General features: G+C 39.6%; 2 protein-coding genes across 2 annotated transcripts; one reads left to right on the forward strand and one right to left on the reverse strand.

Moving 5' to 3' along the window:
* Positions 1-1,528: 1,528 nt before the first annotated feature.
* LOC137740303 (uncharacterized) lies at positions 1,529-3,842 on the reverse strand. Its single transcript, XM_068480164.1, has 2 exons — positions 3,758-3,842; positions 1,529-2,973 (listed from the first exon to the last, which is right to left on the reverse strand). Exon 2 carries the CDS (start codon positions 2,966-2,968, stop codon positions 1,925-1,927), a length of 1,044 nt encoding a protein of 347 aa, XP_068336265.1. The 5' UTR covers positions 2,969-2,973; positions 3,758-3,842; the 3' UTR covers positions 1,529-1,924.
* A 3,065-nt stretch (positions 3,843-6,907) lies between these two features.
* Positions 6,908-9,237, forward strand: LOC137741040 (trifunctional UDP-glucose 4,6-dehydratase/UDP-4-keto-6-deoxy-D-glucose 3,5-epimerase/UDP-4-keto-L-rhamnose-reductase RHM2-like). The gene is made up of 2 exons (XM_068480847.1): positions 6,908-7,029; positions 7,776-9,237. The coding sequence occupies exon 2, from the start codon at positions 7,793-7,795 to the stop codon at positions 8,840-8,842; it is 1,050 nt and encodes a 349-aa protein (XP_068336948.1). The 5' UTR covers positions 6,908-7,029; positions 7,776-7,792; the 3' UTR covers positions 8,843-9,237.
* The last annotated feature ends 3,905 nt before the right edge of the window (positions 9,238-13,142 follow it).

Below are 13,142 nucleotides of genomic sequence, written 5' to 3' on the forward strand. Positions count from 1 at the left end.
AAAGTAGGACACATCCAGCTAAACTAAGCAAAAAGTATTTGAACTAGGGGAATGGCATAGGTACACCATGGCGTCCTGTGCCAATTAAATAAGAATATGCGGGTAAAAAGTTACACAAATCTTTATTTCATTGTCACAAGATGTCACATTTGCAGTATATTCGTGTCATGTAAGTTCTTTTTTAACCAAATAACAATTCATTAATTCACAAACAAAACGTTACAAAAGCTAGTCTTGGTCAAATGTGTAGTCCAAGTTAAAGCAAATATTATGGTACATAATTATGTGAAAAAGCACACAATACAAACAACACAAAACATTGTGTGAGCTGAATGGGTGACAAAGATCATATATAAATGAAATTTGAGTTAAATGCATCAAACTCAAAGCAAGCCTAAGGTATTACATGTACTTAATGGTACAATGAAGGACTAAACATCATAATAAATGGATACCTACCAAACTAACAAAAAGGAAATGTATGATATACGTTAAAGGGCCAAAAAACAAGAGTGGCACCATTGTTGTCCACATATTTTCAATTTCCTACCCCATAACAGCGTACTCTAACTCACCCACTACCTTAAATCTAATAGTGTTTGTTTGGTGGCACAGAGAGAGAGAGAGAGAGAGAGAGAGAGAGAGAGAGAGAGAGAGAGAGAGAGAGAGAGAGAAAGAGAGAGAGATGAACGGCCCATGGAACCGTCCACGGAGAGTTTTCCCGTCAAGATTGGGGGAGGGGTGGAGGAAGAGGAGCGGTGACGGAGGAGGGGACGGGTGACAACAGAGAGAGAAAATAGAGAAATAAGTAAAATCGACAGTTAAAATACTTTGTATGCCATGAGGAAAGTTTTAAGTGTACATACAATTAACTGCAATGTGATACTTGTAGTAATGATTTTATGATAGCAGTTGAGTTATCATCCATTGCCCAACCTAGAAAGTGTATGTAAGTTTTTAAATCTTCTGGGGAACAAGACAACTAAATGCCATCCTCTACTTACTTAAAGTGTTGTACTTCTGATATTTCCTTGTGCAACCTACGGATGCCTGTCCCAAGATGCATCTGTTTCTATGTTCCTCCTGGTAAGCTTCAGAAGACCTTTCTAATGCCTCAATATACAAAGATGGACACTATGATTCGAACGCTAAACATGTTCCCTCGGTACAACAAGCATTAGTTGCAACATGCACATAATAATTTTCTTTGGATGTTTAATAAAAATTTCGGCATGTTTATAACAAGGCACATATAGCAAAAGAACGAGCAAAAGTACTTCCTACAAAAGTAGTCCCAAACGAGCCCTAATTCTCCATGAACAACTAGAAATAGGTGGTCATCTCTATCTCATGCTTGTGATTACATGGTTTGTCAATCAAATGACATTCAAGATCAACCAGGGTACAGTAATGAGAACAGCTATCGAGTTTTTATGCTCTTATTTTCCCACTGGTTATCGGTTGTTCAGATAAGAGGAAAAGAGGATCAAAGTGAATGAAGAGATCTACACATCTAAAACTTAACAAATGTTGGAATCCCAGCAAATATCTTATTGAACAGAAAACTACTTTTATAATTCTTTCTTACTTCCAAATAATGTAATAGGAAGATTAATTTACAATTACATTGGGCAGCCAAGTTTACAGTTGACCTAACCGATACTGTATATCTATCACGTATACTCTTCATCGTGCGACCTCAAGCTTGTCGAGCATATCAGCCAATTCAACATAGCCTTTTCTTCACAACTAATCAATTGATTTCGGATTCAATCCAAAAGAACAATTGAAGATGTGTTTTTTCAAATCCCTTCCGCAACAAGTACTGAACAAAAAGCTGGTGCTAAGCCATGCACTGAAATTACTTCAAAGCTGGGGCCAGATCCACCAAATCAGGCAAAGCAAGGGAGAATTTGGCAAGCAGTTACCTCATATGAGATTCAAACCATTTAAACATCCTGTCAGAGTGCAAGCTGGTCATTTCATGATATGCAAATGCAAGATTTAACTCCTCTTGGATGTAATGGGCCAGATGCTTGTCTAGAGAAATAATTTTACTCTCTCTGACAGCTTCTTTCCAACGTGTTCTACGGCCATCATTCTTCATATATCCATTCTCATCGATAAAACCCTTTTGCCGGAAGAGTTCAAACAACTTAGCAGAAACAGACTGATCAAGACCTGGGATTCTATCAGCTAAGAGATGTGGCGACAAGGGGAACTCCATGCATTTGAGCTCTGCAACATCAACACCTTTATTTCTCAAAACTTTCATGTACTCATCAATCTTTTGCTGCCTAACTATATCTTTGGGCATGTGCATGAAGAGGGTTGGGGGATAGCTCTCTTCTATTTTGACTCGATCAAACACCCCTTCGGCAATCATGATTGCAATACTATTGAACTTCAACACAGTGGCAAGCACAGAAACAAAGTATCCCCCAGAAGAGGCCCCCATAGCAACAAGAGGAAGCTTTTCAAGCTTGTTTTTCTCAACCCACCATCTGATAATATCTTTAACTCTAATTAGCTCCTTCCCCATAGTCCAGCATGTCCCCACACTTGATATGGTAATGACAGCAAACTTTCGGGCAAGAGAATTAAGAGCAATTAGCCTTTCCTCTGGCAAACCAATGCAGTCAGGGCAGTGAGAAGATTTATCCCAAAAATGAGGAGCTCTACCTCCGCAACCATGCGCCAGAAAAAGAACTGCTTTAGGCGAATCTGGTATTTGCCATATTACTTCTGTTCCATTTGGAAACTCTAAGGTTGGAGAAAACCGCACCACTGACTCATAGCTATTCCACTTTTCCTCTGGAAGTCCAAGTAATGAACTGGTCTTTGGGACAGTGTTGCCAACTGACAATATGAAAACTAGAAGAACTAATGTAAAACATACTGCGAGAAATGCGACCCATCGGTTTTGAGGCCCATTCCATGCCTTTGATTTGTTTCCGTGCTTCCACATTCTTACTGAATACAAAATATTGGGGAAAATTCTTCAGATGAAGTTTTCAAAAGTTACAAAAAGCTGACTAAAAGCAAAAACATCGGTTGAGAATATATAAGAATCAATTGTAATTCAATAAGCAATTCCACAACTTAAGAGTATAACGACTGCAACAACCGAAGCCAAACTCAACAATTACTCCATCAAAGCATTTTAAATCAATGGAAAATATACAGCTGAAAACAGAAATAAGGTCCATTACATAAAAATCACCAAGAACCGGTTTTCACTTTTCACGTATCAAATCGTCACCACACTTTCACATACTGTAAACAACTAAAAATGGAGCAACCTTATAGAATACTGTAAATAAAATTTCAAGGATCATTTAAGCCGATTGTTTTCATTTATCTTGGAACTTCAAAGTTTTTCTTAAGTACTTTTCGGGATCCTTTACCGAGTGTACAAGTGCTATCTTAAAGGTACACAGGCTAAATCTCTAGTCTTGATAAACCCCTTTCTAACCCTAAGTTTGATTAAAGCCACAATTAGGTCCAACTAATCATGAATTAAGTAATCTTCAAATTTATGCATTCCACATTTTCTATAGACTTGGAAATATCACATGCTTTTCTAAAGGTACAATCTTTGATGAGGAAATGCAGGGGAAAACACCAAACAAAGAACATTTTGTTTGAGTCGAATCAAAGCATGCAAGCAACATACAAATTCTTGTTCCTAATATTTCGTTTTCCTCGAATTTTCTCGGAAACCAAACAAGTCGAAAAAGGAACAGCTAAAACGTACCGGGAAGAAGTCCAGATCCAGTTCTGGGAGCGAGCTTTCTCTGAGAATTTGGTGTGCTTTTTTCAGTTGTTGGATACCACACCACCGTTAATACACCCGCCCTGAAGGCTGAGAGTGGTGGGTCACTTTCTATGGGCTTTGATTGATAGGTTTTTGGGACGAATTTTGGTCTCAGTCCATGACGGCCCATAACTATTTCAGTTAAACTTTTATCGTTTGATCACTGAAAGGTACTATTAATATCCAAGATTTGATAAAAAAATATTAGCACTTACAAATTGTATCATACAAAATTGATCTCAAAGTAACGTTTATTCTAGTTATTTGGTAATTTATTAACCACAGAGAATTTATTTGGGAAGAAAGAGAAAGAGTGATACAGCTGAAGAGGAAAAGTGATCTCAGTCGTACAATTTTACGTGAACAGTTGAGATTATTTGGTCTGCAGAATTCGAATGGAAATGATTCGGAGAGGATTATTTTCAAACTTATGTAAGTTGTGATTAATTAGAATTACGATTTGGTGGTACTTTTCTTTCATTACTGATTTGGGAAGGAGCTCATTTCCCCCGATTTCTTCACCGAGAAATTTTAGAAACAAAACCGTTCTTCTTAATTTCATTTGCATTAGAAATTGTTAATATGTTAATTAGACTGAACAAGGAATGATTTTTGAGGTAGTAGGAAAGAGAATGGATGATTAATTAGCCATGGAAGTTGAGAAGCTGGAGGACAGCATTTGCTAGCAGCTCGCCACAAGTGGCACACTGCGCGGCAACAGCCGTTGTAGAATCAATTGCATGGATTTGGATCCCATCCATATTCAAATTGTGGGGATTCTAATGATCTTTATATTTTAGTCATTTATTGTGTATTGTGTGGTTACAAATTATTTGATATTTTTTTTTATTTAAAATTAAGTACAAATAGTACTTGACAAAAACTGGCAGCACGATGTATGATGAACGACTAGGATGTGAGAATCCCTAAGATCCCACAATTTGGATCCAGAGAGGATCCTCTTCCCAATTGCATGATGGCAATCAATAATCTAAGCTTGCAAACCAAAGAAATTTTGTACCGGATCAATGTCATAATATAATTGGTTGCATTTTTTTTTTTTTAAGTTTCCAACTATATTATTACACTTAATGTACCAGACAATTTTCTTATAACGACCAACTTCAAAATTTGCATTATAATTAGTAAAATTATGAAAATACCCCTATTGACGGGAAGGGTGACTTTCATTTACTTTCATCCTTGGACATGTTATGATTTTCCATTCATTTTATTTCCATAGCTCTCATCTAGATGAACGCGTAGGCGCGATTAGAATCGAGTTTAGAGCTAAAATGAAGCTTCTATGATTTTTGAACGATAAGGGCAATTTGGTAATTTTGCAAGTGAAGATTTTTCCCCACTTTGGATCTCTACATGGTTGACACATGGTGTCCCTTTTCCCATTTCTGATACCCTTTTTCCTCTCCTTCCCGTGATCTCTCCACTTGAGTATGGATTCCTTTCATGATCATTGTTACTTGTTGTTTTACCTTGCTCTAGCACTTTCGTTTAGTAGTATGCTTTGGACATATTCATGATCGTTGAATACCTTGTTTCGTGCATGCTTAACTTAAATGTATTGTTATTATTGCTTCTTAATGTTGCATATTCATTGTGAATGTTGTTTCTTGCATAATTTTGCATAATTTTTAAATTGCTCGTTCTTTCATATCCTCACATAATAACACACTCATGGCTTTTGTCACCCCTGGGTGTCGGCCAGCACGTGCCATACAGGTGTTATTTGGATATCTGGGTTGGGGTGTGTCATTTCCCAACACAGAAAATAGTTCTCCCACAACAGCATTCTCCATAAGCGTTGGTAGCATGTAAATAAAACTAGTCCAAAAGGGATTTGGATCCCATCTAGAAGGATCTTCTTCACATCCTATCATGGTACATTGTACGGCCATAAATTATTATGAAATTTTTTATTTAAAATTAAATACAAAAAATAACTATTGAAACTGGTCTCACAATGTATGATGAACAAATATGATGTAAGGATACCTAAGATCCTCGTAAAGGAATCTGGATCCTCTTTGTGAGGATCCTGAGAATTTGTGAATCGTGTCCGTTCATTTTAAATTTTCTTATTTAAATTAAACACAAACAATATTTGACAAAAACTAACTACACGATATACGACAAACACACACGATTCACGAATTCCTAGGATCCTCACAAAGATGATCTAGTGAGGATCATGTTGGCTCATAAAGGGGATCCAGGGCAGATCTCAAAAGGATTCAGATGAATGAGTGATATTCCACATCAGCAATGTCATGTCAACATTATTAGTAAGTCTATTAGACCACCTCTAACCCTTGGAGTAAAACCTAAAATTTTTAGCCCATAAAATTTAAGTTTTAACTAAGAAACAACTTTTCTGCTCCAACTCTTCTGGTCTAAATTTTTTATCCCAAGGTTATTAAAAAATAGATTTAGGCTAATTTTTTTGAAGTAAATTTAAAAAAATTATTTACACCATCCTAATTTAATTTTATGAACATTTTAATCTAAAAATTATTTAAATTCTGATAAATATTAAAAAATCACTAAATTTGGATGAATTTTGAGTTAAATAATTTTTTCAAATTACTTTAGTCATCGGATTTAAGTTTGGGTTGTTAGATTTTTTTTATACCATTAGATTTGATCGTATCAGCCATTGGATTCAATAAATTTATAAATATAAAATTAGAAATTAACAAAGTTTAAATCTGAACCATTGGATGGAATCCGTTACTCTGCACCGTCAGATGAAATGAAGAGCCATTCGGCTCATATATCTTCCCCGACATGCCCTCATGGGCGTGTCCCCTTGCTATTTCCAAAAGTGGGGGCATGGAATTGTAAATGGCGCATCAATCCCATGTGGTTTTAAAAAAATTGAGCGCATCCACGATTAGACATGGGCTAGTCTACTAACCCAAATTCAAATTTTGGCCGAAATTTGGCCAATTTTTGAGTTTGAGCCCGTAATCCAATTTTAGGCCGAAGGTTGGAGTGTTTTTGGGGGAATAGAAAGTAAATTTTGAGATTTACTTTAAGGGTTAAAGTAGTTCTTAGGTTGTAGGAAAATTTGTTAAAGAGTAACCGTTGCCTCCTCAAATCCTCTCCCTCTTTTTGTCTTCACCCTGTCGTGAAATTCAGCACAAGATAAAAGCCTGTAAATTGAGTTCAAGATCCACTCCAACCCAGAGCTTGTAAGCAATAAAGCTTCAATGTTTCCATGTTTTCTCTAATTAAAGTTGTTTAAATTAACTAATCACAGGTCAATAGCTGTTAATTATGGGAAAACTCCCTCAACGTAGATCCAGATCTCCTGCTACTGTATGAAAGAATTTGGATTTAATCGTCCTTTATTGGGTTAATGCCCAGTAAAATCAATGTGGGTTGTAATTTTTATGCTTTATGAATATTGGGTTACGATCTGGGTCAGTTTTGTGCTGCATTTTTTCATGGATCCGGTTCACAATGTTGGGTCTGGTTGCTTGTTGGGAAAATTAGTTTGGAAAGTAAAATGCTTCTTTTCTCTTTGAGAATGAAGTCAGGAAGATCAGTGGCGGTTTTTCGTTTCGTTTAAATCATTGTCTTTGCAAAACAACTTTAGATTTGTAGTGTTTTCATCTACCCTGGAAATAATAATGTAGCAGTTGACCTGTTTTATTTGTCTGTGTGGCTTCAATTGGAGAATGAACATGTCTTTGCGGTCTAAGCGAGATGAAGGTCTCAAAAATTCTTAGTCATGAATTATAGCACACGAACTCCTCAGTAACGAGTTTATAATGCCCGTGAATTTCCATTTTTCTCATGTATGATGATGATTTGTTTCTTTTAATCATGTCAGTTACCAATACATTACCTTGTTTTTCCTGCATTTGTTAGCATACTCTTTTTTAGTCGAAGTTTTTGGGATTCTGAGTCAACTTTTGTGTGTTGAATTATGTAGAACACTTTTGGATCGATATGGCGAATGTGTACAAACCAAGGAACATCCTGATTACTGGAGCTGCCGGCTTCATTGGTTCCCATGTTGTCAACCAGCTCATGCGGAACTATCCCGAGTACAAGATTGTGGTCCTTGACAAGCTTGATTACTGTTCAAATTTAAAAAACCTTCACCCTTCACATTCGTCACCCAACTTTAAGTTTATCAAGGGAGACATCTGCAGTGCTGACTTTGTCAATTCAATTCTTCTCAACGAGTCCATTGATACAATAATGCACTTTGCAGCCCAGACCCATGTCGACAACTCTTTTGGTAACAGCTTTGAGTTCACTAAAAACAACGTCTACGGTACACAAGTTCTCTTAGAAGCATGCAAAGTCACTGGTCAAATCAAAAGGTTCATTCATGTAAGCACAGACGAAGTGTATGGGGAGACAGATGAGAATGCTGTGGTGGGAAATCATGAGGCTTCTCAGCTTCTTCCGACAAACCCCTACTCTGCAACTAAAGCTGGAGCGGAGATGCTTGTTATGGCGTATGGACGTTCATATGGATTGCCGGTGATAACGACCAGAGGAAATAATGTTTACGGCCCCAATCAGTTTCCTGAAAAGATGATTCCAAAATTTATTCTATTGGCTATGCAAGGGAAGCATCTTCCGATTTATGGAAATGGATCCAATGTCAGAAGTTATCTCTATTGTGAGGATGTCGCAGAGGCATTTGAAGTCATTCTCCATAGGGGTGAGGTAGGCCGTGTCTACAACATCGGGACGAAGAAAGAGAGGAGATTGATTGATGTGGCTAGGGAAATTTGCCAACACTTCTCTTTGAACCCAGATGCACATATTAAGTTTGTGCAGGATAGGCCTTTTCATGATAAGAGATATTTCATAGATTACGAGAAGCTGAAAGCCTTGGGATGGTCCCAACAGACATCGTGGGAGGATGGGTTGAAGAAGACATTGGACTGGTACGTGAAGAATCCCGACTGGTGGGGGGATGTTTCTGGAACGCTAGTTGCTCGCCCGAGAAACTGCGAAGTTTCTTCAAATTTTTCTTTTTAATGATATCACTGTTATTACAACTTCTCTGTCTTCTTTTCTTCTTGGAATGCCAGTCAGGTGTATATCAAAGAGAATAAAATGATTGTTACTTGGAAAGCAAGGCAGGGTAAAGCTGCCAGATTCAGGAAGTGAGCCTTCAGATTTATGAGCTTTCCATGTACAACGGAAGTTTTCTCCAGCTGCTTGTTGTGAATACGCACAGGAAACCCGAATGAATTAGGAAAACAGAAAGACTAGGGACCGAAAAGAATACGCAATTAGGCACAGAAAACACGAATGGATTAGGAAAACAGAAAGGCTAAGAATCGAAAAGAATACACAAACTGCAGGCACCAAGAGAGAGGGAAAGTAACTCTTTCACACGGGTAATCAGAACAAATCGAGCTGCTGGCAGCCCTATTTGTAGAAAACGGTATGTAGGCTAAAAAATATATTTGTTATTGATACGTGAATGTGGAGAAAATGGAAGAGAAATGGAAGAGAATGCTTTTTTTCTCATTGTGTTTCTCTACAAGATTACAAGGATATATATACATGATACAAGTGTGTAGGTAGGACAAGGTAGCCGTCCTAGTGTGTAGGTAGGACGGCTGTAGAGGACAAGGTAGCCGTCCTAGTGTGTAGGTAGGACAAGGTAGGACGGCTGTAGGACGGCTTGACGGCTGTAGGACGGTTGTAGGACGGCTTGACGGCTGTAGGACGGCTAGTGTGTAGGTAGGACAAGGTAGGACGGCTGTAGGACGGCTTGACGGCTGTAGGACGGCTTATTCTTCCAATAATAATATTATATACAATTACACAAGGACTCCAACCATATTCCTTATTTGTCTAACACTCCCCCTCAAGTTGGAGAGTGGATGTCAAGAACTCCCAACTTGCGTAACATACCCGAAAACTTTTCTTTCCCAAGAGGTTTGGTAAACAAGTCTGCCAACTGTTGTGCCGTACCCACATGCTTGGTCTCTATTGTGCCATCTACAATCTTATCTCGTATAAAGTGACAATCCATCTCAATGTGACGAGTTCGTTCATGAAAAACAGGATTGGCAGCTATATGTAACGCTGCTTGATTATCACAAAATAAAATGGAAGGACCATCCAAAGGAATGTTCAAATCCTTCAACAAAAAACGAAGCCAAACTATCTCGCAACAAGCACCTGCCATGGCCCTATATTCTGCCTCTGCTGAAGAGAGCGAAACGGTTTTCTGTCGTTTCGTCCGCCAAGAAATCAAAGAACCGCCCAAGAATACACAATACCCAGTAGTCGAACGGCGAGTGATAGGGCAACCTGCCCAATCAGAATCACAAAACGCAGTTAACTTGGTCTGGTTGTCAGAACGAAATAATAAACCTTGACCTGGAGTAGCCTTCAAATAACGAACAATACGAAGCGCAGCATCCATATGAGATATCCTTGGCTCGTGCATAAAACGGCTTAGAACATGCACAGAATAGGTGATATCCGGTCGAGTGATAGTGAGATATATTAACCGACCTACTAATCGTCGATACTTTTCAGGATCATTGAGAAGTTCTCCTTTATCAGATAATTTTGTGTCATCTATAGGAAAAGCAATGGGTCGTGCTCCCAAAAAACCATAGTCCTTGAGAATCTCTAATGCATACTTGCGTTGAGAAATATAAATCCCTTGTTTGGAACGAGAAACCTCAATACCCAAAAAATATTTTAAATCACCAAGGTCTTTTATCCGAAAATGATCACGGAGAAAAGACTTCAGAGAATTAATGGCACTAGCATCATTGCCTGTAATCACAATATCATCCACATAAATGAGCAAAGCTGTGAAAGAAATACCAGACTTTTTAGTGAACAATGAATAGTCAGCTTTGGATTGTTGAAAACCGGCAGAAATGATGGCACTAGTGAATTTGGCAAACCATTGGCGAGAAGCCTGCTTAAGACCATAAAGTGACTTGTGAAGGCGACACACAAGATTCTCCCCCTGTCGCCGAAGACCAGGAGGAGGAGACATATAGATTTCTTCATGTAAGTCACCATGTAAGAAAGCATTATTAACATCAAGCTGATGAAGAGACCAAGACTGACTAGCAGCAAGAGCAAGAAGACAACGCACCGTAATCATCTTAGCAGTAGGAGAAAAAGTGTCATGATAATCAATACCTTCAGCCTGAGTGAAGCCTTTAGCAACCAAACGAGCTTTGTAGCGGTCAATAGAGCCGTCGGAATTGTGCTTGAGTTTGTACACCCACTTACAACCAATGGGAATTTTGCCAGGGGGCAAGGAAGTTAAAGTCCAAGTACCATTAGCATGTAAAGCTTGAAGCTCCTCAGTCATAGCACGTTGCCAATTGGGGTCAGTGGCAGCCTCGGCAAAGGAGGAAGGCTCCACAGTCCGATTGACAGAGTTAATGTAAGAAAAATGCCTGGGAGAGTAATGGTGATAAGAGAGAAAATTACAAAGTGGATATCGCGTACCTTGTGTAGAACCGGGTTGCGAAGTCGAAGATGGGTGGGATGGCAGAATCACCTGCGAGCAAACGTAGTCTTTTAAATAGGATGGAGGTTTATGGGCACGGGAAGAGGTGCGGGGAAGGGGAGGAACGGGTAATGGGGCAGCAAGGGAATCTGTGGGAGGCGTGGAAGGGGAGGAAGGTGGAGGAGGGTGAGGCGTCGGGGCAGGAAGGGGTGGGTTATATGTAAAGTCCAGAGGGGGTGAGATGGGTAGGGTAGGCGAAGAGGATGGGATAGGAGGGTGAGAAACGGCATAAGGGAAAGTAGTTTCGTGAAAGATGACGTCTCGACTAGTGAAAATGCGGTGATTGTCGAGATCGTAAAGGGTATAGGCCTTTTGTCCATGAGGATAACCGAGAAAAATGCAACGATGAGCCCGAGGCGAAAATTTGGTGGTGGGAGTGACAGAGGTTGCATATGCCAGACAACCAAAGACGCGGAAGTGGTCATAAGATGGGGTTTTCGAAAAGAGAACCTCAAATGGGGATTTATGATGGAGAAGACGGGTAGGGAGACGATTGATGAGATAAGTAGCGGTAAGAACACATTCCCCCCAAAACTTGATAGGAAGATGAGATTGAAAACGAAGGGCGCGAGCAGTTTCAAGAAGATGACGATGTTTTCTTTCAACAACGCCATTTTGTTGGGGGGTATAAACACAAGAAGTTTGTAAAAGCACCCCATGATCAGAGAAAAAACTACGAAGAGATAAAAATTCACCACCATTGTCAGTACGAATGCATTGGATGGTAGTGCGGAATTGGGTAGTGACATAAGCAAAAAAATCCTTAATTAATTGTTGAGTGTCAGATTTATGTTTCATGAGGAAGACCCACGTAAAGCGAGAAAAATCATCCACAATGGTTAAGAAATAATGAGCACCAGAAAGAGAAGATTGACGATTCGGGCCCCAAATATCACAATGAATTAAAGCAAAAGGGAAAGTTGATGAAATTGAACTCAAAAGAAAAGGTTGACGAGTTTGTTTTGCCAACGGACAAACATCACAAATATGACTAGAATCAAAAGTACAATTAAGAGAGCTAGATGCTAAAGCTTGCAAACGAGTGGAGGAGGGGTGACCTAGACGCCTATGCCAGAGGGAGGAGGGGATGGTAATGATGTTGCAGAGAGGTTGACGGGTGGGGAGAGAAGAGGTAAGGGCCACAAGGTAATACAGATCGCCACGTCGCTTACCCACACCAATCATCGCCTTCGAAACCAAGTCCTGCAAAACACACCAAGAAGGAAAGAAGGTTATGGAACACGATAATCCATTTGTAAGTTTACCAACCGATAAAAGGTCCACTCGGAAATTAGGGACACATAAAACATCCTTCAAAGTAACTGATGAATTTAAAGGAAGAGTGCCGGTAAAAGTAATGGGAGCGGAAGCACCACTAGGCAAAGAAACAGGCGGCAAATGTGAAGGAGAACGATTAACCAAACATGAAGCGGAAGAAGTAATATGATCCGTAGCACCACTGTCAAGAATCCATTGACCATGACGAGAGGTGACAGGTAACAAACCTTGGGCAAAATCAGTAGTGAGCACGGCATTGGCCTGAGGAGGGGTGGTGGTGTCACGTAGAGCAGCTAGAACAGGGGAGTGCTGCTCGGCAGAGAGGTCAGGCATGGCAAGCTGCAAGTCATGCAAAGTGGGCTGGGCCCCGTGCACTTGGTGGGTCGCTGGAGTAGAAGAGGAGGCGGGGGCCTGGGTGCCTTGCACGTGATGGGCCTGGCTGAAATTATGGGGCCGGGAAGTAGAAAACCGTGGCTGCAGGGGAGGACTAGAAGGTGCATG

The sequence above is a fragment of the Pyrus communis genome, chromosome 7 (assembly GCF_963583255.1).
Source record: "Pyrus communis chromosome 7, drPyrComm1.1, whole genome shotgun sequence".
In the NCBI taxonomy this organism is placed as follows: domain Eukaryota; kingdom Viridiplantae; phylum Streptophyta; class Magnoliopsida; order Rosales; family Rosaceae; genus Pyrus; species Pyrus communis.